This window comes from Electrona antarctica, assembly GCF_951216825.1.
Source record: "Electrona antarctica genome assembly, chromosome: 6".
NCBI classification, from domain to species: domain Eukaryota; kingdom Metazoa; phylum Chordata; class Actinopteri; order Myctophiformes; family Myctophidae; genus Electrona; species Electrona antarctica.
Genome location: NC_136811.1, coordinates 45601706 through 45629205, shown reverse-complemented (window position 1 = coordinate 45629205; position 27500 = coordinate 45601706). Strand labels below are relative to the sequence as shown.

At 44.5% G+C, this 27500-nt stretch overlaps 1 protein-coding gene across 1 annotated transcript in view; it reads left to right on the top strand.

Annotated features, from left to right (window-relative positions):
* Positions 1-27500, top strand: part of LOC306925109 (neuroendocrine convertase 1-like) — a gene marked incomplete at its 3' end in the record, with an annotated part of 195179 nt that overhangs the window by 33125 nt on the left and 134554 nt on the right. Inside the window, exons 4-5 of the mRNA XM_079503788.1 lie at positions 21281-21371; positions 25209-25315. Coding sequence (XP_079359914.1) covers positions 21281-21371; positions 25209-25315 — 198 coding nt within the window. The remainder of the gene's footprint in view (positions 1-21280; positions 21372-25208; positions 25316-27500) is intronic.

Genomic DNA, 27500 nt, shown 5'->3' with positions numbered 1-27500 from the left:
TGCGTTGCCATTTTAATCAGGCCTAGTGTTGATTAGGAAGAATTAAGAGAGTGCGTGCGTGCGTGCATACTTGCATTGCTATACTTGTGAGAGCCATATGTCAGTGTCCCCCCAAGTATAGTAGAATTTGGGAAACCACCCGCTTCGAATGTTATCAACCGAATCACTATAGGTTACTTATCACTTGAATGCAATGGAGCCAGCAGGCTCGCCTGGACCTACTGCATGTATACTGGCTAGGATTAGGAAACACAGAAGTTAAGTTACTGGCGCCGAAGCTAAAACATCGTGAAACTGACTTACATGGCTGGTTAAGACTGATATGAGGTTAGGGGACTTACGTGGCCGGTTAAGACTCATATGAGGTTAGGGGACGTACGTGGCCGGTTAATACTCATATGAGGTTAGGGGACTTACGTGGCCGGTTAAGACTCATATGAGGTTAGGGGACTTACGTGGCCGGTTAAGACTGATATGAGGTTAGGGGACTTACGTGGCCGGTTAAGACTCATATGAGGTTAGGGGACTTACGTGGCCGGTTAAGACTCATATGAGGTTAGGGGACTTACGTGGCCGGTTAAGACTGATATGAGGTTAGGGGACTTACGTGGACGGTTAAGACTGATGTGAGGTTAGGGAACTTACGTGGCCGGTTAAGACTGGTGTTCGGGTAAGGGATAGGATTAGAGTTAGGGTTATAGATTTAGGGTTAGTGTTAGTAATAGTCGGACAACGCGACCAACGCCACACCGGACGTCTCCGCGTTTCCTAATCACAGCCAGTCAGCTCCAGGCGAGCCTTCGAGTGATAATAACCTACTGATGATTATCGGTTGATTTTCATTTGAATCCGCTAGAGTTAATAGACGTTGTGATTGTGAGGAATGTTCCTGGTCCTCACTAGTAAAATGGTTGTTATGTGGTTGTATAGATTTTAGACTCTGGGTTGATTTATACGTGTGCGCGTTGCTGTTGCGCAATCCAAAACAGCCGATCCACCAAGCACCAGCACTGCGTGTTGTGAGCTATCTTGGGTGCATGGCACGTAATTAAAATCAGGTTTCCAGGTCTGGGTTCAAGATGCCAAAACATTTTAAAATATAAATAAATATACTAATGCCATTCGTGAAGTTGCCGTTCCAAAACGTTTATGTCCTCACAAGTATATAAATACAAACGTGTGTGTGTGTGTGTGTGTGTGTGTGTATGTATGTGTGTGTGTGTGTGTGTGTGTGTGTCTGTGTGCGACAGAGCTGAGGGGATGTTTACCTTGCTTGTGTGGACCCCAGTTCCCCCCAGGCACCCCTTTGTGCCTCCTCCTCCCCCTCCTCCTCCTCCTCGCCAAAACCGTTCTGCATAACCCTCGGAGCATGCTGCAGCCTCCTCGCCCAGCTCCGTTGCCAGGGAAACTGTCACCCGCGGTGACATCCCATGACAGCACAGGGCAAAGACTGTGTGTGCGCGTGTGGGGGGGGACGGGGGGACGGGGACGGTACGTGCAGCGCTGTCCCTTGTCCCTTGACTAGAGCGCTCTTCCAGTCTCTCTGTGGAGGGGAAGTGACATACAGTATAGGACATAGTAGTACTGTATTATTGCTTAGACCAGTGGTTCTCAAAGTGAGGTCTAGGGGATCCTCACAGTTCCTCCAAATTAATTGGACCCTTAACAGGTCTCTAACGCTTGAGAGTGTGACAAAATGGAACCAAATGGACCCGTACGGGTTCCATTTGGTTCCATTTTGTTACACGCTCTTGACTAGTTATGGGGGTCCTTGAAATAAGGAAAGGGGGAAAACGGAGATTCCCCACACTGTCTTACACAAAACGTAACCGACCGGTATCTCAGCCGGGTACCACCTGGTACCTGATGAAAATCGTTTAGACCTAAACGTTGTAATAAACTGCTTGTTTGTTGTGAGTGAAGACAGTGTGCACCCCGCACACTGTCTCCATTTTTTCCCTGTCTCATGCACTGGTTGGCTGCTCCTGATCTACGCGCCTGCCCCAGTATGGTGTGCAAAAGGACCTTTTTTTCCACAGGCCTTGAAATAAAACGGTTTAGACTGATGCTACCTGTAAGTCAAGGTTCTTGCCTTATACCTGCGGTCATCCTATTTTACTGAGGCACTACACTTTGCATTGCATGCTGTGTTGTTTACCTTGCTCATCCTACGGCACTCTGGATAAGATTGTCTGCTAAATGCCTACATTTTAAATTGAGATACAGCTCATACATGTATTTCTATATAGGCATTCAGCTTCTCTGTCCTTTGACTAGAGCGCTCTACCAGTCCCTCTGTGGAGCCTCTGGCCTTTTACCATACCATGACCCAGGCAGCAGACCAGCAGCAGTGTTGCCAGAGTTTGCGAGAGAAATAAGCAACCTAATGAAAACAGAAGCGACCTCTATTAACGTCTGCTATTTGGGAATGGCTTACAACGCGATGCGATGTGTTGTGAGCTTGTAGATCTGCTATTTAATAATAATTAATAAAAACACAAGCACATAAGCTTACAGATAAGATTCACTTTAGCATTATGGAATAGGGCAATAACAGTTAATTTAACTAATCGTTTTAATTTATAAAAACAAGATCAATAACTTCATAAAATAATCTTCATGAACGTACCTGGCTACCTGCATGCACACAGACATACCGGTAAGTGTATGTGCGCTGTCTTTGCATGTGTGATTTTAGAGAGAGAGAGAGTACTATAGAAAGAGTGTGTGTGTGTGTGTGTGTGTGTGTGTGTGTGTGTGTGTGTGTGTGTGTGTGTGTGTGTGTGTGTGTGTGTGTGTGTGTGTGTGTGTGTGTGTGTGTGTGTGTGTGTGTGTGTGATTAATTGAAGTAATTTATGCGCAATTTCCAGTGACTCCATGTGTGGTTCATGATTTCATTAAACTGTAACTTTAATTACTTTTCTACCATTGCAACTTTAGGTGAAAATGAATGTGCAGTGTAAAAGAATGTACCATATTTGATAATGAATCCCTCATTTAATGGATTGCACAAATAATGTTGTGGGATAATGAACAATTGCATAGTTGGACGTTGCTTCTACAAAATTAGGCCACACATTTCTTTCACCAGCTGTGGAGGCTCTCTCACTTAGAACCCCAGCATCCATATTTTGAGGGAGCAAATAGCAGATCTACAAGCTTGGCTATTTTTGGCGAAGAGATCTCGTGTAGACGTTGGAAAAAGTACAGACTAGAGTACAGAGCCGTGTGTGGTCCAGTTTAACCTAGCCGAACACATGAAGCCATTCAAATCTGCTATTTTTTTGTCAGAGCATAAATTAATAGAACATTGTAGAGAAACATTGTCAGTATGGATTAACCCTTAATTGCCTTTCTGATGAGGACTGGTGTGTATACTGCTAAACAATTACAATAGCCAGTGGTTCTCAAACCTTTTACCTTCAAGGACCGTAACACTGAGAGCAGGTTCATTTGGTTCCATTTGTAAGCCCTCAGAGTTACAGACCAGTAAGGGTCCATTTGGAATGCAATACTGTATCTACACTACCGTATGGTTGACTTTGTGTCAATCAAAAACTTTAATGAAGGCCAAAATTATATCGGAGGAAAAAATTTGAATCAATAGAAGGAACTGTTTCGTAATCGGACTCTTAAGAGGGAATCGTTACGGAACCTGAATCATTAAAATCCTGTAAGGATCCCAACCCAACGTGCAACACCGTCATACAACGGACTATAAATTAAGGAAGGAGGGGGGGGGGGGGGGGGGGCTGTGGCAGCGGTCTAAATGAGCCCTTAATTGCCTTTCCGATTGAGGTGCGTGTTCACTGTCTACGCTGGTTCATGTGAGTGGACTAATCCCGCCTAGTGAGAGCTTTAGTTCAGAACCAAGGAAACGCTGTCCCCGACATCGCTCACTTTAACCCGATTATAGAGCGTCCCTCTGTTGGTGTGGATCACGTCCCATATACGCCTCCACCAATCTGCCCCTAATAGAATGCCTTTTAATTGCATTTTTTTTGGGGGGTGGCGGTTGAAAACAGTCAATATTCTAATAGGTTTATGGAAGACTTTTATTTACGGAGGGGTTGTGTGCGGGGCAAACGCAATTAGTGTGCTAGCTACAATAGTTGGCCTCCTGCCAAACAAACGCCTGTGCTACAGTGTGTTCCACCCACCCCTGTCCGACTGTAGTCCCCCTCCTCGCCCTGCATAGAGAATGCAGCCTGGTTCTTTTCCCCAGGTTGCATCAGGTATACTGCCTGGTGTTATGGCATCTGGCTGTGCGTCGTTGCAGAGGGTGTTACATTATATTAACCTCACATTAGGCCTATAGTCGTAGAAAGTATAGTCATTATGCAGAATGTCCCGTTTCACACGTTTTCAAATATGAAAATCAATTGAAAATAGCCGATCTACAAGCTCACAATGCGTCGCAATGCGACGCATTGTGAGCTTGTAGATCGGCTATTTTCAAATGGCCAAAATGTATATATGTAGGGCTGAAGTGGTTAATGTTTTGTTATGTTTTGTAATAATAATGAAAATGTACAAAGTAACTAAAGTTTTCAAATAATTGTAGTGCAGTAAAAATACAATATTTGCCTCTGACATGTAGTACAGTATAGAAGTAAAAGTATTGGAAAGTACAAATACTTCAAAATTGTACTTAAGTAAATGTACTTAGTTACTTTCCACCACTGCACGTTACCATGGAAAGCCTGGACGTCACAATGTTACTTTAGCCAGCATGAGATTGCACATGAACTCTGTCTGCAGCCGTATCCTATACTAAGGTGATCCAACACAGATAACATCAATTACTCACCTAATGCTCCAGAGGTTCCATGTTTACTAAATTCCATAGTGTGTACATTGTTTAAGTGCATGGCAGATGCATGTTTTTCATATTGTAGGCCTAAATATGGCCGCTAACGGGTTGGGTTAGCAACTAGCGCTCTGAACGGCATGAAAACAACTTAAAAAACTGTCATGGCGGCCTGGGCCGTGGCTCAGCGGTCCAGGCACCGCGGCCTGGGCCGTGGCTCAGCGGTCCAGGCACCGCGGCCTGGGCCGTGGCTCAGCGGTCCAGGCACCGCGGCCTGGGCCGTGGCTCAGCGGTCCAGGCACCTTGGCCGGTAGCCCGAGCCTGGCAGTGTGCAGCGGGCTCGACTCCCAATCCTGACGGCCTTTACTGCATGTCACTCCCACATCTCTCTCCCCCATTTCCTGTCTGCCTATACTGTCTGTCCCTCTATAAAAAATATAAAATAAAGGCGAAAGCCGCAAATATAACTGTCATGGCAGCTTGTTTACAACCGGAACGGACTTCAACTTCCTCTTCAAAATAAGAGCCACTTGTAATGATTAGTCAACACTAGTTTTATTTCTAAGTCTATACTTACCGGGCGTTCACCAGAATGTGTGTCAGGATTCTCTAAATTCCTGTCTCAGCTCTCGGTATGCAAACGTGCCTCACATGCCTTTTGATACAGACATACAATATGGACATACAACTCGTTAGGAACACTGATCTGTTGGTCAGTCACCATAAACACAAGCTGAGCTGAGACTATCCATATGGTGAGGAGATCAGTGCCGGGCAGACTGAAGCCCACACAAGTGGTGGAATGGTCCACAGCTATACATTGTCCATGAGACGGAGAGAGAGAGAGATTGAATAGAGGTCCATTGTGATTTCTCGGGGGGGAAAGTGTAGGTTTTGCCACCATGTAATCCCGACCCATGCAGCCTCTCTCTCGGCAAAGCAACAATTAGCCATTGTGTTAATCGCACTGCTAATTACATAATTACAGAGGCTGTGGAAAACAGCTCGGCAGAGACATCTGAGGGCTCTGAGACTACACGCCGATAAGGCCTTAACACAAACGCTTAAATGCGTAAGCACGCAGCCACGCACGCACGCACGCACGCACGCACAGTGAGCACGCACGCACGCACACACACAGCCTGTGCCTCTGCACAGGCTACACACTATGCACACAATCACACGTGGTATACATATCGTTGCTGGCGGGCAGAAACCCTGTATCTCCATATTCTAACTTTGTGGGGGGTTTTTCGTGTTTTTTGCCCTACTTGATCACACTACGTCGTCACACAAAAATAAAGCATCAAAAGTAGCAGATCCACAAGGTCGAAACGTTGCGGCGAAATGATTCTTTCTGAATATGTAGATCTGCTACTTTTGCTATTTTTGAATTTGTATTCTGAAAAATAAGAGTTTTGGACATATGAGGTTTCCACCCGGCAGAGATGATAATACACATCCTTCTATAAATCCACAAAATCTCTTTGCGCGTGCATGCGTCATCGTTCCCCAGTGTTCAGAGTGCACATGTCTACCTCCATCTCTCTTTACCTGCCTCCCGAGTCCCTTTCCTTTGTGGTGAAAAGTACATTTTTAAGTACAATTCTTAGATACTTTTACTTAAAGTAGCTATAAGCAATAATATGCCAACATTTTAATTACATTTTTTTTTCTTTTTCTTTTTTTGGTATTCAGACAGTGAGTAAAACGGTCCCAAAAACAATTTAGTCTCTGTGACACATCTAGGGGCCGCAATCTGCATTCAAAGATTTTGACTAACCAATCAGGAAGTAGACGGGAAAATCGACCAATGACAAAGCTTCTAGGAAAATCTTTGAATGCAGATTGCGGCCCCTAGATGTGTCACAGAGACTATTTGTTTTGAGAGAGTTTTACCCATTGCTGGCTGTCTGAATAAAATAGGTCATTCAAATGTTGACATATTATTGCTTGGGTCTGTCTATGTGTTTTGATACTTCTACTCACTATACATCTCAGAGGTAAATATTGCACTTTGTTGCGACCGAAAAACACAGTTAACTATATGGAATCGTGAGTTTTTTGTCCGTCAGTGTATCACTGACGGACAATGGGGGAAGCTCCCACATGGGGGAAGCTGCAGGTCTCGTGACATCACTATGACATCATCAGGGATGATAGTAAATCAGGGATCATAGTAAATGCGACCTGCTGTCGCAATTAAGCCCAAATATGGAGATCCCTGATGTCATCAATATTAGTATATGGATATATGTCATCTGTTCTGACATTCCATTATGTTGATCCTTCCCCATCCATCCTTCCTCTTCGATGTCTCCGTTTTGACTGATAACTGTCCATTTAAACTCTAGACGGACCTGCCCCAAAGTTATTTGTGCAGCTGTGCCCGGCAGCCGGCAAAAACTAGTGTTCTCAACAGGCCCGAAAATTAAGTCCCGGCCCTACCTGGGCCCTCATCAAACCCTGTACACTCAAGACACTGCCCCCGCTGCCACCCTTAGATCTCCATATATGGAGCTGACCTGTTCTGACATTCTCAAACCCTGTACACTCAAGACTCCATATATGGCCTTCTCGCCCTCAGGCGTCTTACTGGTACTCCACTACAATTATTTGAAAATGTTTGTTACTGTTACTTTGAGTGAAAAGTAGTGAGTGTAAGTTGGCGACGGTAAGTTAGCGAGGGTTGCGCTGAATTCTGTGACCGGAAGTCTTAACGCCCGTTCAGAGTATTGGAAGGCATTGCGCGCACTCCCCATTGGCTTAAAGCCGATGAAGAGAAATAGTTGAAAACATCCATATAGTGCAACGACTGAATATAGACCAGCTTGCTCCACAAGCAAAAATCTGAGTACTTCTTCCACCTCTGCCCTCCACCCCCTCACTCTCTCCTCTCTCTCTCACACACAGTTGATCTCCCTCCCTCCCTCTCTCTCTGTGTCCTTTCATACCCTTCTTAAACGCATCTTGGGAGTTTGTTTGGCCAAACAGTTGCTCACGTGCACGTCATAGCCGCACGCACGCACGCACGCACGCACGCACGCACGCACGCACGCACGCGCACACACACACACACACACACACACACACACACACACACACACACACACACAAGGAGGCATACAAGTTCCCTTCTGACTGAAGTCCTCACTGACCTTTGTTAAACGCCTCAGACACTGACCCCTTGCCAGCGTCTGACATACCCATGGGGAACTGCTAGTGTACTTTAATCACGCACGCACGTACGCACGTATGCGCGCACACACACACACACACACACACACACACACACACACACACACACACACACACACACACACACACACACACACACACACACACACACACACAGAGTAATGTCCCTAATGCAAAGTCATGGAGTAGTTTTTAGCTGGACAGCAACAGCAGGGCCAGCTACAGTATATAACAATGTCTGAGGTTGGTGTAACTACAAACTATAGCCAATCGCAGAGCAATCATCCTTCCAGGTTCGATCCAAAGTAAGAGAATCAGTTTTGAACACACACACACACACACACACACACATACCTAGCCCCATGCCTTTTCATAATCGCAAGAAACCCCCAAAACAATTATTGTCATCAGTTTGGATATAGTTGGAACTGTGCATAGCGTCTATACTCTGGACAGCATGTGCCCATGAGATGAAGAGAAATGTAGAGAGAGAGAAAGAGAGCGAGAGTACATCCTGATCTGGTCAAAGAAGAACGTCAAGATTAGACTATTAGACGACGATGACCTTTCATTCATAATGGTGTATAAAGCAAGTTTTGTACAGAGTTTGAGCTCATACTAGCCGAGTGTTGCGCCTTCCTGTATCCATTTGTGACTAAATTGGACTGAGGGACTGCCATTCGATTTTTTTGAATTTTCGTTTTTTCATGTCATATGAAAGCAGTAAATCATAGCTTCAAATTGACATTGGTTGTTCAGTTTGACCCACCAGTTCCATGTGGCTTATAGAGTAATATCTTGCAGAAAACAGCGAGTTGAGAAAACAGGCTTGAAAGGTTCACTTCTGTGGTCTCTAACATTACACCTAGCTACATACGTTTAAGCATTTATTTCATATTTGCATGTCGATTTCAGCACTGACACTTATTTCAGACATGCTCTAGTATGTGAAGAGTTTGCCTGTGCTATATTAACTCATTTTGAAAAAAAAAAAGTTTTTCTCCTCTGGTGAAAAGCTGGAGTTTGCGCGATGGCAGGCTCTCAGTCAAATCTGGTCACATTTTGTCCTCTTAGTCCAATGGTTCCCAAACCTTTTCATGGCAAGGACCCCCAAAATGATACTCCCCCAGGTGGACCCCCCATTTGAAAATATATGCCAAGGACCCCCATAAGATAAGATCTTTACGGCTCTATAGGGCCCCCAGTTTGACCTGAATTATAAAATTAAATGTAAAATTAAACTTAATTTAACTCTGAGAGTGTACAAATGGAACCAAATGGACCCTAACTGGTCCATTTGTACATTCTCTCATGCAGTTACAGACCCATAAGGGTCAATTTGGTTCCTAACTATCATTTAGCTGGGGACCCCCTGGAACTCCCTTTTGAATCTTTAGCCTTAGGCGTATAACATTTAGATATCGCTAATGTTTAGCTCTGTTCTGGAGATGCTTGCTGCTGTTCTTGTTCTTTCACTCTCTCTCTCTACTTTCATTTTCTCTCCCTTTTGACTGATATTGGAATATTATAGAAATTACATTATTTACTGTGTGTGTGTGTGTGTGTGTGTGTGTGTGTGTGTGTGTGTGTGTGTGTGTGTGTGTGTGTGTGTGTGTGTGTGTGTGTGTGTGTGTGTGTGTGTGTGTGTGTGTGTGTGTGTGTGTGTGTGTGTGTGTGTGTGTGTGTGTGTGTGTGTGTGCATGCGCACGTTTTGTGTGCAAAATGAGAGCTTGTGTTATTTTATTTCCTTTACTTATTTTTTTTCATTTCATTTTTTTCATTTTCATTTTTTTCTTTTTTTAAGACTCCAGTCACATCCACAATCCGGCGGCCCTATAAGGAGCTTTCACGCTTTTTTGGTTTACTTTAGATGTTTAATACCCCTCTCCTTTGTGTCGGGGAGCCGGGGAGGCGTTAAGAAGTGCTGATAAACCCACTTAGATCCCTTCCTGGCCCCGTCACCCTGGCCTGCCAGGCCCGCTTTAGCGGAGAGCTGATCTGTGACGGCCTGCCACTCAAACAGAGCACTTCTGAAGGCTGACACAATGGAGCACAGCCGCACAGATGGGGGGGTGGAGGTGGAGGGGTGAGGGGAGGCGAGGGGGGCATCAGGGACGGATGCGAGGAGTGGGGGGGGGGGAGTGGAGGAGGATGAGAATGGAGGAGGAGGAGGGGGGAGAGGCCAGGAGGTGTGTGAAAGAAGAGGCGAGAGGGTTAGGCTGTATCTCAACTCTGCTCTCCTCTTCTCCCTGGTCTGTCTCGCTTGGCCTCTCACTCTGTTGGACCCTCTCTCTCTCTCTGTCTTGGCCTCTCTCTCTCTTATCCCCTCTTTCTCTCTCTCTCTCTCCTCTCTCTTTCTCTCTCTCTCTCTCTCTCTACAAATAGCCTACATGAATATCGATATATTTCTTTCGATAATACACTTTTTCATTCTTTAAAGAAAATAGTGACAGTTGGCAATCTGCATAAGCTCATAATGCGGCGCATCGCCTGACAACACTCTTGCTATGTTATATTACGACGATATCCAAATCCCACACTATATGTCCAAGTCTCATGTCAATATAATCCTCTCTCTCTCTCTCTCTCTCTCTCTCTCTCTCTCTCTCTCTCTCTCTCTCTCTCTCTCTCTCTCTCTCTCTCTCTCTCTCCCACTCTCTCTGCCAGGGTCTTACCCATTCCGTCTGTATTTCTATCTTGTACTCATTTGACTTCTGCCCAGTCATATCTATCTCTCTCTCTCTCTCTCTCTCTCTCTCTCTCTCTCTCTCTCTCTCTCTCTCGCTCTCTCTCTCTATCAGCCTGGCTGCTGATGGCAGCGGAGGAGAGAGATTGAATGAAGAGGCGGAGGGAGATACAGAGAGAGAGAGAGCGAGAGAGAGATCAGAAGGTAGAGAGGACAGAGAGGCCAGATAGGGATCAGCGGTGCGTCCAGGCGAGCAGGTTGGCGTGCCGCGCTGCACCGTGGCGTGACGTGCGCCTGTAAACGGCACCCACTCGTTGTTATAATGGGTGCAGGCAGACAGCCTGCATGGGCCCAGGCTGGGGCTCCATCCAAGTGACAAGAGCGCGTCTGATTGACAGGAGGGCTCCGCTAGCCGTCTCCTTCCCAGGGGTGGGTGGGTGATGGGGGGGTGAGTGGGGGTGTAGGAGGGCAGCGGAGCCCGAAATGTCAGTGCTGATATCTGGGCAACTCCGGGCGTCTGCTCCCCTCCTATCACACAGATGCAGCTGTCTGCTATGCCCTCCACCTGCCTGACTCACTCACTCACTCCTGTCTGCTATGCCCTCCACCTGCCTGACTCACTCACTCACTCACTCACTCACTCACTCACTCACTCACTCACTCACTGGCAGGGGCCATGTTTGCATGCATCTGTGCACATGCACAGAGGCCCCTTTTCCACCTGTTGTGAATGTTGGGTTGGGTTATTTTTGGTTCTTAGTCAATGAGCCAGAGCTCCACAATTTGAATATTAATGAATTGAGTGTGCAAAACCATAAAATTGTGTATAGGGTCAATATAAGTAAATTAATATAACCCTTCCACAGTAGTAGCTTATATATATATATTTCCCCCCCCCCCCTATATAATGCCGATTTTGCATATATATATTTTTTTAAATGTACAATTTCAGAAAACTTGTAATACAATAAATCATTGTCTCGTGTAAGTAATCAACTGGGGAAGTTTCATGGTTATGAGTTTCATGGTGGTGGTATTAATAATTTTTTCACCTATTCACCTATCACACACACACAATAACAATGTGTGATGAATATGAAAAAGCTACTACTGTGGAAGGGTTATCAAATCATGTATTAATTTGCTTGATGACCCTATAAACCATTTTCTATGGTTTTTGCACACATAATTATATGTTCCAATTTTGGAGCTCTAGTTGGCTCATGGACTATAAGATCCAAAAAGAACTGAACCGGTTCCCAACCGGTGGAAAAGGGGCCAGAGTGTGCATTGAGGAACCGGAATCCATCCCAGTTGGAACCGGTTTCCGGAGCCTCGGTCTGTGGCTCCTTTTCCACCGGGGTTGAACCCGTTCGGTTCTTTTGTTTCCAGACTAATGTTGAACCAGTTCAGAGTGTTTCCACTGAACATGAATTGGTTCAGAACCCTCAAAGTTGGTTTGAAACTGGAACCAAAAATAATATCCGCTGGTTCCGTGAAAGCACCAAAGTTCCAAGAATGAACCTTAAGAATTAAAAGTTATTTTGGTGGATCAGAAAGGTCTGCCCTACGATTGCAATAACATGCAACGCACCATGTACAGTATGATTGAATCTGTGTTTAACAAAAAAAAATAAAAATATATAAAATAATATATTTGAAGTCTGGAGCACTCTGGTGGAGCGGTTGCCCCCGCGACCCGACTACGGATAAGCGGTTGAAGATGTATGGATGGATGGATATTTGAAATACATGACAATCGTCAAAGGGAACCTGTAAGGAATCGGTCGTTAAGAGGGAATTCTTAAGGAAATTGGAATCGTTTAAAATCCTAAAAGGATCCCAACCCTGCAGCAAAATGGTGCATTTAGCGCTTTTATCCAAAGCTCTTTACATAGATTGTGCATTGCATTCACCCATTCACACACACATTCATAGACCGATGGAGATGGAAACCATGCAAGGCACCATCCTGCACATTGGGAGCAATTACTGGTCACTTCGACACTAACTCTCCAGCACGTGGGCTATGCAAAAACCTGCTTGATGCTAATGTCTACACTACATAGAAACAAACACACACACACACACACACACACACACACACACACACACACACACACACCTTTATTGTTCCTTCTATCTTTCATTCTCGTGCTTGTTTGTGTCTCTCTCTCCCTCGCTCATTCTCTCGTCTGTTGCTCTCATCATTACCTCTCTCCCTCAGTGTGTCTCATGCTGTCTTTCACTATTCACCCTTTTCTTCCCTTCCCTCAATCTGTTCACAGCATTGTTATTAATCTTTGTGTGTGTGTGTGTGTGTGTGTGTGTGTGTGTGTGTGTGTGTGTGTGTGTGTGTGTGTGTGTGTGTGTGTGTGTGTGTGTGTGTGTGTGTGTGTGTGTGTGTGTGTGTGTGTGTGTGTGTGTGTGTGTGGGGGGGGGGGGGAGACACTTTTCAATTACAGTACTTTGATTCTTCCCTTTGTCATCTTTCCTTTTTGACCACCACTTTCTCTCTCTCTTCTCTCTCCTTCTATCTCTCTCTCTCCCCTCCCCCTCTCTCTCTCTCTCTCTCTCTCTCTCTCTCTCTCTCTCTCTCTCTCTCTCTCTCTTCCCCCCCCACCTCTGTTTCTCTCCCCATCTGGCCGTGGATTCATTGTGAGCAGAGAAATGTCAGGTTCAGGTGGCCATCTTTTTGTTTAGATGCAGACTTTGCATTACAATGGCTCACATTGTAATGCAACATGTTGTTGTTTCCGTCAAGTTACCTTCTGCTACTTCCTTTATTCGCTGTTTCATGAGATAGCTTTTTATCATTGTTCATGTTTGTATAGATGTATATTGTGCATTTCTGCCGTGTGTAATTTTCTTTTGTTTTTGTGCTAGTTGCTCATGCTCGTAATCCTTTTGGTTATGTTTAGAGATGTCACAATATTGTATCGGTATCGGCCCTTTTTGGTCATATCGGGTCATAACGGTATCGGCGGATATGCCAGTCTAACCACCGATTCGACACGGGTAAGGGGTTGAGACTATGGCAGGTAAATATAATGCTGGGGCATGTGGAGTTTGCTTTGGATTTGCCCAAACTGCAAGTGCACATTTGAGTGAGGAGTATGCTATTAACAGATAAAAGAAGTAATTTTCTTTTTTGTATTATTATAAATATTATTCTCTGTTATCGGTATTCGGTATCGGTATCGACTAACACATAAATGGTGGTATTGGGATCGGATCGGAAACGAAAAAAGTGTATCGGGACATCCCTAGTTATGTTTGATGCATGCACTTTCAGGGTTCATTTAACTCTGAGCAGTGTTGCCAGATAATAGATAATAGGAAATGTTAAATTATCAAAAGTATCGTATTTACTATCGTACACCCCCCCCCCCCCCCCTAAAAAGTCGCAGGTGTAAATACTGTATGTAATTGCACAAAAGTAACAACCTTGTTTGACGCCTACTTGAGAAAAGCACATCGCATACAGTATGCTCATTGAGACACGGCAATCAGAAGGTTTATTATATAATCCTCCCCCCCCCCTTGATTCTCTATCAGTAATTCATTCTGCTCCTTTAAATCAGCTGTCTGTCTACACATCAACTGAAACTCCCTTCACTCTCATTCGCTGCCAGCTAACTCACTCACGCCCACATTCAATCAGGTGGTCCTTTTAAGCCGTGTTCAGGCCCAGGCCACACCACTCTGGATCTTTTGCAAAACGGATATTTTCGTCCTCCGTTTTAGAAAGAATCCCTGGCCATACGACAGAGATATCTATGTCCACACCCAAACGCAGAAACGCATTGAACACTGGATAAAATCACTGCAGTAGCAGGTTTCAATTGTAGGCTATATTATATTTGATTTTATATTTACACTTATGAGGTGCCAATCATATTTTTAATGAAGGAATAAGTACCGCATTTTAAAAGCCACCTAAATTGTGAGTGGAAGTATATGTTTCTTTCATTGTCTGTCAGCATGTCACACTATGTGCGTAAATCTCCAGATCCCGACTCTCGACTTTTCTCTCCATATAATTAAAAAATGATAGACACTTTACCATTGCTCTGGCGACCTGGCAAGTCCTGCACAGAAATTAATAGCAGAGTCAGACCTATAGAAGTGTCCACAACCAGTTGTGAGCTTGTAGAGTGGCTATATTTTAGGCTAATACAAGTTCACGCGCACATTGACAGCATGTAGGCACAGTGACATGCAGTCAATGGTGCGCCCTAAACATGAGAGAGATGTGCCATAATGCGCACGCACGATGCGATCCCATTCACACCTCTCTCTCTCTCTCTGCACCCTCTCTCTCTCTCTCTCCTCGCATGACCATGATGCAAAATACAGCACGATATAGTTTCACATGCGGCTATGCACACACCACGCATAGACTTGTTGGTGTAGGCTACTGCGCAATGGAATTTGGCCTGGGTCCTTATTGGTAGGTTAATATCCACAGTTTATCTGTAGCGGTCCGCAATGAACCTATTGGCTTCGCACTCGGCACCAATACAAATGAAACTATTTGAATAAAGGTTGTACACATCAGTGAAATTAACCTCTGGGAAAATCCCTAATTGAGGGTGTAGACCTGACCTAGCAAGCGCACCACAGCTCATATAGGCTGCATGGCTATACGGGCTTGGGCACTACCCTACCATCTCTCTATATCATTTGATGAAGGCATATTAAAAACATGACTTGTACACCCAATGAAAATATAAACTTCACGGAATATATACCACTCCGAATTATAACAATCGGTTGAAGATTATCTGAATATAGCACGAGTCAAATCTCAACCTCTTTGCGCAACGGGCCATTGCGCTGAGGACTGGGCTGGCAGTGTTTTTTTTTTACCTATACTTGTGAGGACCTCTGCTTGACAAGCTGCATGTGGGCGGTGCCGGTGACATCGTCGTTTCTCAAAAACTCAGTTTCGCATGACTACACCGCTCCACTGATCCGGATATTTTTGAAAATCTTCACTTATTTATCCGTTTAAAAAAACCTCCGTTTGAGTGGCCGAAAACGCCGTTTGCGTGTGGCTGAAAGGCCCAAACGCACAGAGAAATGTGCGTTTTGCAAAAGACCCATATACGTGTGGCCTGGGCCTCAGTCTACATGCCTAGCTGACTATATGGTTGTTCAGAAGTCAGCGTTCAAATTCTCTCCACCTCCCTCTGCCTCCTCCCTGTGGCATTAGTGCTGTAATGGATGATCCTGTGATTATAAATGTGATATATGGATCGTACTATATGTGGTATCTAGTTCTGTTATGGGTATCTGGGATTATAATGTGTTTTATGGATTGTATTATGATCATATGTCATATGTTCAGTATCTATGTGGTATATGGAATGCATTGAAAGTTTTGTTGTTGGGTTTGTTGATATCAGAGCTGTGTCTCTGAGATATCAAATGTGATGTGGCTCAGTGCACAGATAATCTGAGATATCAAATCTGATATCAGAGCTGTGTCTCGGTGTACAGAAAATCTGAGATTTCAAATCTGATATCAGAGCTGTGTCTCGGTGCACAGATAATCTGATATCTCATGAGCAGAGCCACACCGCCATACTAAATGCAATAGCTTTGCAATAAATGGTAATGGTCAATCTGAGCTGAAGAGTCTTAATGAACCTGTGTTTTCATGCCTCAAAGTACAGATCTGGGATCAGTTTTAAGGTTCTCAATCCGCATTGTGAAAAGCCAAACCAGATACCGACTCAGCAGCCAGGGAATGTTGATAAATCGACGCACCTTTTTGTGATATGACAAAATAATGGTGGTGAAATGATAGTACATTTAGGCATGTTTGTCATTGTTGAACGCACATCATGCAGAGGGTCAAACTATCGTACAACTATGATCATTATCGTACATCTGGCAACACTGACTCTGAAAGTGTAAAAATGGAATTGCAAAACATGTTGTGTGCGTGCATGTGTGCGTGCCGTGCGTGTGCGCCACTATGAGTTTCCTGCTCTGCAATTGTGTGCGTTTCTTGCAGTTTTCTTTTGTCCTGTATCTACACTTTTTACTGCTGCGTGTGTCGGTGCGTGCATGTGCATGCGTGCGCAGCCTGCCTGTCATGGCTGGATGATGAATGCGCAGACAGAGGAGGGGTCAGTGTCACAGACAGTGTGGTCAATTGCCCCTCATCCCCTGAGCCCAACCTTGAGCGAGCTTCCCTAAAGAGCCTCAATCTGCCATTAAGACACACACACACACACACATATAACACACACATATAACGTACTTGTGAGGACATCAACATTTTAGGACATACATTTTATAACAGACGAAGCTTGTATTTGCGACTAAATATAAGGCACGACTGCAATCTTAACTCCTAAACCTAACATCTATTCTACCTTCTGCGATGAAATGTGCACACTGAGCACGATTATGACGAGGTGATGAAGCGACGTGATTATCTTCCGACACAAGGTCGATTTTTCAGAGCGTACAAAGTCATCAACCTGTATGAATGAGGCGTCACCAAAATAAAGGTCTCATCATGTGAAATAATCTCATCATTTGTTCACGTCGCTCCTGGTGTGTAATGTAATCTTAACTCTAAAAATATTATTTTTGGCTGTGGGGACATTTGGCCCTCAGAAGAATAGGAATACAAGCGCACACGCACGCACGCACGCACGCACACACTCACGCACGCTCACACACACACAAGTTCCCCAGTGAGTGTGTGCCATTAGTAGCTGGCAGGGCCCGCTTTGACAGAGAGCGATTAGCTCCCTATCATGTGTATTGATCAGCATGTCCTGGCTGCTCCTCCACTGGAGGGGAGGTGCGAGGTACACCGCCACACGTCCAATCAAATCCCCATTATCTCTGCTCATGGGTGCTCCGGCTGTTTATGGCAACGTAGTGTGTGTGTGTGTGTGTGTGTGTGTGTGTGTGTGTGTGTGTGTGTGTGTGTGTGTGTGTGTGTGTGTGTGTGTGTGTGTGTGTGTGTGTGTGTGTGTGTGTGTGTGTGTGTGTGTGTGTGTGTGTGTGTGTGTGTGTGTGTGTGTGTGTGTGTGTGTGTGTGTGTGTGTGTGTGTGTGTGTGGCCTGCAAGGTACCGTGTTGTGTTTGGTTTTGTCGTTTGTGTTTTATTAGTCAAGTGTGTTTGTGTAATCTATAACCAGGGACCGGTGGTTGGAGAAGTTTTCATTTATAGGAATAGTTCACCCAAAATATGACGCTTTCCTAGGCTACAGTAAGCCACTAATTCGATTACCGGGACGGGTGCCCGGTGGCTGCTCAGGAGGAGACTCAATTGAGTCTCCGCCAGGTCAGGTGGGTTATTGTGGCCTCCTGGTGGCACTATAATACTAGGCCAGTGTGAAAAGAGTGCCATTTCTTCTTGCACGGAAGGGGGCGTAAACATATTCAATAGTTGATCAAATAAATTTTTTGGGTGAACTAATCCTTTAAGTAAACATAGCAACGCCACAATATGAAGAAAATAAATAATATTAAAAAAACATCTACTTGAGTAAAAGTACAAGAGACTTATAAGCTTGTAGATCGGCTATTTTTGAATAGATGATAATGATAGTAACTAAGTAACTAAAGCTGACAAATTGTTCTAGTGAAGTAAAAAGTACGATATTTGCCACTGAGAGTAGTAGTGGAGTAGAATAATATGGAAATACCAATATTTGACTTAAGCACAGTTCTTGAGACTGAGTAAATGTAATTCCTTTGTCCCACTGTGTATAATGAACATGTATTTGTAATCACTGAAGTTGTGTGTCTGCCTGTCTGGTAATGTCAGGCACACTACACGGGACTCTCATTTAATGCTTTTCTAATGTGGGGAAAAAAAGTGGTTGTGCTCATCACATTTCACTTCAAAATTACATTTCAACATCAATGTGTTCATTAACAGGGTTAAAAGACTCTCTGTTGCATACTTTGTGCTCCCAGCCTCTCTCACACATCATCAGCAGGTACAGTCTAAGATTGTTGCCTCAAATCAAGTACATTTGATAGGTTTTTCATCATGAAACAGGCTGCATTTTACTAGAGAAGCAATAAATCTAATGTTTGTTGTTGTTGTTGTTGTTGTTGTTGTTGAGTATGAGAGAGAAACCAGTAGTCCAATCTCTCAGTCTAGAGTGCCGGCCCGCAGACAGACTGGTCCAGCTGGAATTCTCCCTTTACTCCCTATGGTCAGTGCACCCGTGGGTTTACTCCCTATGGTCAGTGCACCTCCCTTTACTCCCTATGGTCAGTGCACCTGTGGGTTTACTCCCTATGGTCAGTGCACCTCCCTTTACTCCCTATGGTCAGTGCACCCGTGGGTTTACTCCCTATGGTCAGTGCACCTCCCTTTACTCCCTATGGTCAGTGCACCCGTGGGTTTACTCCCTATGGTCAGTGCACCCGTGGGTTTACTCCCTATGGTCAGTGCACCCGTGGGTTTACTCCCTATGGTCAGTGCACCCGTGGGTTTACTCCCTATGGTCAGTGCACCCGTGGGTTTACTCCCTATGGTCAGTGCACCTCCCTTTACTCCCTATGGTCAGTGCACCTCCCTTTACTCCCTATGATCAGTGCACCCGTGGGTGTACTCCTATGGTCAGTGCACCCGTGGGTTTACTCCCTATGGTCAGTGCACCTCCCTTTACTCCCTATGGTCAGTGCACCTCCCTTTACTCCCTATGGTCAGTGCACCCGTGGGTTTACTCCCTATGGTCAGTGCACCCGTGGGTTTACTCCCTATGGTCAGTGCACCTCCCTTTACTCCCTATGGGCAGTGCACCCGTGGGTTTACTCCCTATGGTCAGTGCACCCGTGGGTTTACTTCCTATGGTCAGTGCACCCGTGGGTTTACTCCCTATGGTCAGTGCACCTCCCTTTACTCCCTATGGTCAGTGCACCCGTGGGTTTACTTCCTATGGTCAGTGCACCCGTGGGTTTACTCCCTATGGTCAGTGCACCTCCCTTTACTCCCTATGGTCAGTGCAACCGTGGGTTGGTCTTTACTCCCTATGGTCAGTGCACCCGTGGGTTGGTGCCTTATAGTTGCATGCCATCTAGATGTTAAGGTAACATACATGCAGTGTGCTTAGCTTAACAGCTCCCCTCCATGTGTGTCGCTTCGTCTCCGACCTGCTCCTGTTAATTGAGTCTAATTGAAGAACATAAAGGGGAATAAAGCAGCAAGGCTTTCAGGACATAAAAGACCACCGACGGCCCTGAACGCTATTTATTTCCAACCCCCTCCACTTCAATTTAAATTTGTGAGCACCATAGTGGCACTGGTGTGTGCGCGTGCGTGCATGCTCTTTTGTCTGATTTACTGAGGCCATTTTCTCTAGGACCAGCTCCTTATCAGATCAAAGCGGTGTGCAGTGAAAGAAGTGTAGTGCTATAAGTACAGTATACTGTGTGTCTGCCAGTGCACATGTGAGGTGCAGACGTTTTTTTGTCTGAGGTGGTCCTTTTATCCCAGGACAATGGGACAGATAGACAGGCAGGGCATAGAGCGGCGCGGTCCTGCCCCCTTTCACAATGACCACCGGAAGAGAATTTCCCATTCATTTTTCCATAGACGTTTCACTTTTTATTTAAAGACCTTTTAAGCCTCTGACAAATTAAGCCAATTCGGCTCCTGGCAAATCAAACACAATTTTTTGTTTGGGCCAAATAAATAATTGGAAAGAAGAAAAAAGAGGGTAGGGTACAACACTGTGTACACTTTCTTTCTTCTTTCTAATTATTTTTTCGGCCCAAATTTCTTTTTTATTGTCATTTGTCAGGAGCCGATTTGGCTTTGTCCGAGGCTTAAAGGTCTTTAGATAGATACTTTCTTAAATGTCTATGGAAAAATGAATGGGAAATTCTCTTCCGGTGTCCTCGTCATTGTGAAAGGGGGCGGGACTGCGATGCTCTATAACCCATTTAGGCCTGATGTCGAAATGTCTTCAAAATCCTGACAGTTTTCTGAAAAACCTTGTGTTTTTTGTATCAGTGGTGCTCAATATTTCATGCCAAGGACATGAGCTTGTAGATCTGCTATTCTTCAATAGCTAAAGTATAACATAATGCTTTAAAACACCAAAAGGGGTTCCCGCCCAAAATGGGTTAAAGCAACAAAGAAGGATAAGTTAACAAAGTATACAGTTTTGGACACATGAGGTTTCCACCCGACACGGACGACGATATGTCGTATTTCATCATTTGGTGGTTATTCTTTTGTGTGTGATGTTTTCTTCCTACGACTGACCGTACCTCACAATATACTTCACGACTTGCTCTTTACTGTAACTTAACTGCCGTGCTGCCTCTGGCGCCTGTACTTCCCCCCCCCCCCCCCCCACAGGATCGATAAAGGTCTATTATCTGATGTATGTGTGCTTGTTTGTACTGTGTGTGTGTGTGTGTGTGTGTGTGTGTGTGTGTGTGTGTGTGTGTGTGTGTGTGTGTGTGTGTGTGTGTGTGTGTGTGTGTGTGTGTGTGTGTGTGTGTGTGTGTGTGTGTGTGTGTGTGTGTGTGTGTGTGTGTGTGTGTGTGTGTGTGTGTGTGTGTGTGTGTGCGTGTGTGTGCGTATCACAGGTTCGGTGGGCCCAGAGGCAGCACGGTCACTACAGAGACAAACGGGCGTCTCTCAGCAGCAGACACCACCACAACAACACTACTGAAAGCAGTGAGTTATACTGGAACATAAGCCTTCACCACTTAACCACGTAGCTGACCGGAGTCCCTCAGGGCTCAACGCTAGTACAGTAGAGTCTTGTCTAGGTTCTGTTATTGTGGGGAAAGCTTTCGATCGCCCACTAGTGGGCCGTCAGGATATTACAAGTGGGCCAACAGATGATTGGAAAAGGGTACGATTTCTTTGGTTAGTATATTGAATTCATTTTCTATGATCACTTTGTTCCGTAAACAAAATGATCAACTAGTTGTTGCCTTTTTATCCATCATGCACAGATCTTCAACTTAATTAATATGCTTATAACTCACTCGGCACCAAGATCGCCTTTTCACGCCTTTTTTAATATCAATTGGGTTCAAATTCGCGATGCGATTAAATAAAACGAAAAAAAAAAACTGGTAAATTCCCCTGGCTTATGCTGTCTATGGGAACACAGTGTTTAGATATCTCTGATTCTTCTTTTTGCTCAAAACAAGCTTGATTTGCGCCTCATTTGTCTAAACGATATGATCCCCAGTTACAAAATGCATATTTTGGGTGAATTAAATAACTATTGCAGCACCCGTTACATAGCGATATTCACTTCCTGGGTCTCGGTTTCCAAGTGAAATACCCTTTTCATTTTTCCCATTTAAGTCGGCGTGACACAGTATCCTTCAGTAACTGACGCTGATTGATAACGTTTCACTTCTTTAGGTCTACCTTTTTTAAGTTCCACTCACACTGACAGAAATCAACGTTTTAATTTCGGCCATTCTAAATTATTGATGCTTCAGAATTTTAATTACTGACGAGATGATAAGAAAACCTCTTTTGACTATAAAACAGTTAAAAGTAGAGTAAGTCAAATCTATATTTGAGGGTTCTGGTTTTCGGAAATGATAGTCATATGGCAGCCAAGTCTATGGAGTCAATGTGTAATCAAATATGGATACAAATATTCAATGATTGTGAGGCTGTATTTGCACATTTTGCTGGAGACTCCCCTGGAAACCCCCCAGGGCCCCACTTTAAGAACCAATGCACACGGCAAAAAACAATAAATCCTGTACATTTTTGCTCCAATTAACTCTGAGGGTGTATAATTATGGTTCCATATTATACACCCTCAGTATAAAGTTACAGATGGTCAAATGAACGCTGAGGATTTGACTGTGTACATGATGACACGTGTGCATTCTGTTGTTCCTACACATGTCTGAGTGGTGTCTTATGTATTATATACTGCTGCAGTGAGCCATGAGTCACACTGTGTGCTTCCTCTCTCTCTCTGTCTCTCTCTGTCTCTCTCTGTCTCTCTCTCTCTCTCTCTCTCTCTCTCTCATATCACACTCTGCTTCTCCTGTGTCGCTGTATCAATCCTCAGTCGGTAAAATTGCCTATATACATAATGTGTGTAATTATGTGGAGTGTATATATAATTATACATAATTATATACATACACTCTATATTATACATAAACATACTATATATACAGTGTGTATATATATATATATACACACACACACACACACACACACACACACACACACACACACACACACACACACACACACACACACACACACAGAGAGAGAGAGAGACTGAGAGCGAGCCCTTTAGTGGTCAAGGGGAAGAAAAGGTGATTGAGCAGCGGTGGAAGTTACTTACCAGCAAATAAAAGTAGCAATTCCACAGAGTAAAATAACTTACTGTATTCAGTTTTTTTACCCGAGTAAAAGTGCAGGCATATATTAATTTGGCATGAAAATATACTTTCAGTACCAAAAGTATTACATTTCTTCTTTATGTGTCAAACCTTTTCAAAAATAGCAGAAAACTAGAAATGCACTCTGACGAGCTGCCAACTTGCGCTTCGCACACAAGTTGGCCATGAATGGCCTACTTGTGCGCGAGCAGAGCACGCAACTTATCTCTAACTCTTGTCAACTTACTGTCCCTCCCTCTATAAAATATTACAAATAAAGATGAATTAAGTTATTGAAAAATCTGAATTATGTCTATATAAATCCGTTCGAGATATCCATTACAAATGTTCTGAATATTTTACGTTCCCTATATAATTTACGACCAATCCAATCAGTCGAGGGGGCCAACGACATAAGCAGCACGCTGCCAACTTGTGCTCTGATTGGCCAAGCGACGCCAGTAAAAATACACAATCCCTGATTGGATTGGCCGATCAGCGACGCTACCAATAATACACAATCCCTGATTGGCCGAGGGTGTCACCGACCATACGCAGCCGAAAACAATACTTGCGCCGCTCTGCTCGCGCAAGTAATAATGAGCTTTTTGAAATGTCTGCAGTATAAAATAGTGATTGAGTGAGTGGTTAAGGCATGTTTCGTATATCACGTCATCACGCTCATGTCACTACGATACGATACTACTTTATTGTCAGCTTGCACTGAAATCAGTTTTGCGTCCATGACGTCACCATTCAAGATACAGACAAGACATAGACACATTACATTACAAAATGATAGACATTACAGGACACAAATCACAGAAACAGACAGGAACAAGAACATGTCCTCTGGTTTAACGATTTTGGTTTAAAAGCAGGACAGACTGATGTACAAAAGAGTTCTTTAGTCTGTTTTTTTTGAGTGGTGTAAACCACTCCTACAACTGGCTTTGTTAGTCTGTGCAGAAAAAATTAGCATGGTTGCTATGTTCACCCTGTTCACCCGGGTGTGATTTCATTACGTCAGACATGATTTCATTACGTCAGACAGGCTATATAAGACCTTACACCACTCAGTTCACACGGGTGTGATTTTTCTTATACTTAGGGACTCTAAACCGCCTCATGGAGGGCAACACTATGACACAGCCATAACCATATAAAGAGTTCCCAAGGCAGCTACACCCAAATCTAAAATCTGTGTCATCAAATATGACAATTATGGAGCTGATCTGATTTGTTTGCATCAGGTGCAAACAAATCAGGTCAGGTCCATATTTGGGCACAAAGGGGTATGCCAATATATGGGCATAATGTATACTGATGACATCATGGGATCTCCATATATGGGCATAAAAGGGCCCTGGGATGACAGCTACAAAACATATCCGGATCTATAAGCTGATCGTGATCAATGTCAGCATGTAGATCTGCTATTTTTCCTTTTGAAAAATGTTGAAAAAAAAGGTAAATTTACGTTAGTGGTTTTCACCATGCAGTGCGAGCGAGAGAGGAAGTGAGAGTCAGAGAATGTAACATGTATTCAGAGGCCTTGAGGAGCCCACCACAGCACACACACACACACACACACACACACACACACACACACACACACACACACACACACACACACACACACACAGAGGCCTTGGGGAGCCCACCACAGTCCACACACACACACACACACACACACACACACACACACACACACACACACACACACACACACACACACACACACACACACACACACACACACAGAGGCCTTGAGGAGCCCACCACAGCACACAGTCCACACACACACACACAGACTGCACACCGAGCTGGCCTACCATAATGTTGTGCTAATGATATGGTAATCATATGGAAATCTGCACCGGTGCTATTACACATCGCTACAGAGAGAGAGAGAGAGAGAGAGAGAGAGAGAGAGAGGAGGAGGGGGGGGGGGGGGGGGGGGGTTGTGGGAGGCCTTTCACCATTGGTTGGAGACCGGGGACTTCCTGGTGTGTGTGTGTGTGTGTGTGCGTGTGTGTGCGCGTGCGTGCGTGCGCGCGTGCGTGCGTGCGTGCGTGCGCGCATGCGTGCTTGGGCGGCGCGCGCACACACGTCACACACAGTGTGTTTGTGTGTGCAGGTCCCCAGAGGACACAGGACGTGAGTGACAGGCGAGCTGCTGAGGAGCAGATGACTGACCACGCCCTCACCTTCAACGACCCTCTCTGGCCCATGCAGTGGGAACTGGTGGGTGGGTGTGTGTTCTAAAACTGTGTGTGTGTGTGTGTGTGTGTGTGTGTGTGTGTGTGTGTGTGTGTGTGTGTGTGTGTGTGTGTGTGTGTGTGTGTGTGTGTGTGTGTGTGTGTGTGTGTGTGTGTGTGTGTGTGTGTGTGTGTGTGTGTGTGTGTGTGTGTGTGTGTGTGGGGGGGGGGGGGGGTGGGTGGGTGGGGGTGGGTGGGTGGGGGGGGTGGTTATGCCCAGACCCCGCCCCATGTCTCTCTCTCCTTGCCTGTCTGTCTGTCTCTCTCTCTCTGCCTGTCTGTCTGTGTGTCCTTGCCCGTCTGTCTGGTGGTAAAGGTGGGTGGTTGTGTATGTGTTTGTCAGAAAGACACAAGTCAGCCAGCCTTTCATTCATCCCAGAGAGAGAGAGAGAGAGAGAGAGAGAGAGAGAGACGGATGGGCAGAGTTGGAGATGAAGAGGGAGGTTGGCATCTTGAGCCGTGGCAGATGTCGTGGATTGATGAGGCTGCACAGTTAAAATGCTCAGTGTTCATTTAACTCTGAGAGTGTACAAATGGAAGCAGGTGGTCCATTTGCTTCCATTTATACAGTAAGTGTGATTCTGGGTGCAGGTACAGACTTCATTCTAATCACCTGATTTATTAGGCCTATAGTGATGCACATTAGTTCCAACAACGTATAGTGATATTGTTTGGTTAAAACTAAAATCATTGCTATTGTCTCTCCGAATCTTAAATAAACAGAAAATACATTTTCAGGTACTGTAGGTGGCAGAATGTCAGCCAGCCAGGAGAGAGTACCCATTTATCAGATTCATTTTTATAGTGTTCCAGTTCCCCAATTTGGTCGCCTCGTTTATTTGTGTCATCACTTACAATTCCACTTGGAAAGCTTCCCCAGAAAACAATGATTGCATCCGCAGCCTTCATCACCACGAGGCGCGTGTTCAGCTGCAGCTTCACATTCAAACATAAATATTATAAAATGTAATAATATCAGCTAAACCCAATATATGATATTGATATCTGTTCGATACGATATTGCATTTCTAAGGCCGATATTCCAGATACCGGTTGATGATGTCAAATCGTGCATCCCTAATTTTTTATAGTTTATTTCATGGTCCCTGATTTATTGTTATCGTCTGTCGGGTGGAAACCTCAACTGTTCGTTTTCAGGATTCAAATTCAAAACGGGTCGATTTGCGGCAGGTTTCGAGCTTTCAGATCTGCTACTTTTGATGCTTTTGTGTGACGATGTAGTATGAATCAAGTAGGATGTTGATTTACAAAAAAAAACAGTTAAAATATGGAGATAAGAGGTTTGTGCTCGACAGCAACGATATGATATATTGACATGCAAAGGGAAATTGTGTATCTGCTGGCTGCCCTCCACATGCAAGGCTGTGCCCTTTGGAGCCTGTTATGCATTCAACGCCTGCTCAAGAACACTGGGAACCCACAGACTCTAAAATACTGAGTGTCAATGTAACTCTGAGAGCGTGCAAATTAAACCAAACGGACCCGCAAGTGTGCATTAGTTCACTTCCAGAGATAAACATGTATAAATTCACCACAGATGATTATTTTTTACAGTGCCCTCCCTACCACCCTCAAACCAATTGCACCAGCTGAACCAGCTTCAGCCAATCTGTCTAAATCAATAGTTCTCAAACGTTTTCGTGTCAAGGACCCTCAAATTGATATTTGGACGCCCCATCTGAAAATGTTTTGTGCAAGGGTCAGAGGAGAATATTTATGTTAAAACATTTAAAAAAAATCCAAATGATGTGCTTGCAGTGCGGCACGAAGTGATGTGCTGTAAGCTTGTATATCTGCTATTTTTTAATAGCCAATGTATGAATAGTAGCAGAAATTAGGTAAATCTGTATCCAACGTGAAACGCAAATCCACAAACCTAACATCAGCAGAAGACGGTTTTACTTAGGAAAAGCAGTACCCAGTAACGGATTTGGTTTTCACCAAAACGGCACTCACAACATAAGGTTTTGTGCTGGAGACGGGGTTGAATGAGGAAAGGGGAGGGGGATTCCCGCACACTGTCTTCACTTACAAAAATATATTGGTAAAAGATACAGCGTTTCGGTCACTCTCTGACCATCATCTGATGCCTGATTCCTGATCCGACGCACCTGTACATGTGATTGCAAATGATTTAGATGCTGTATTCA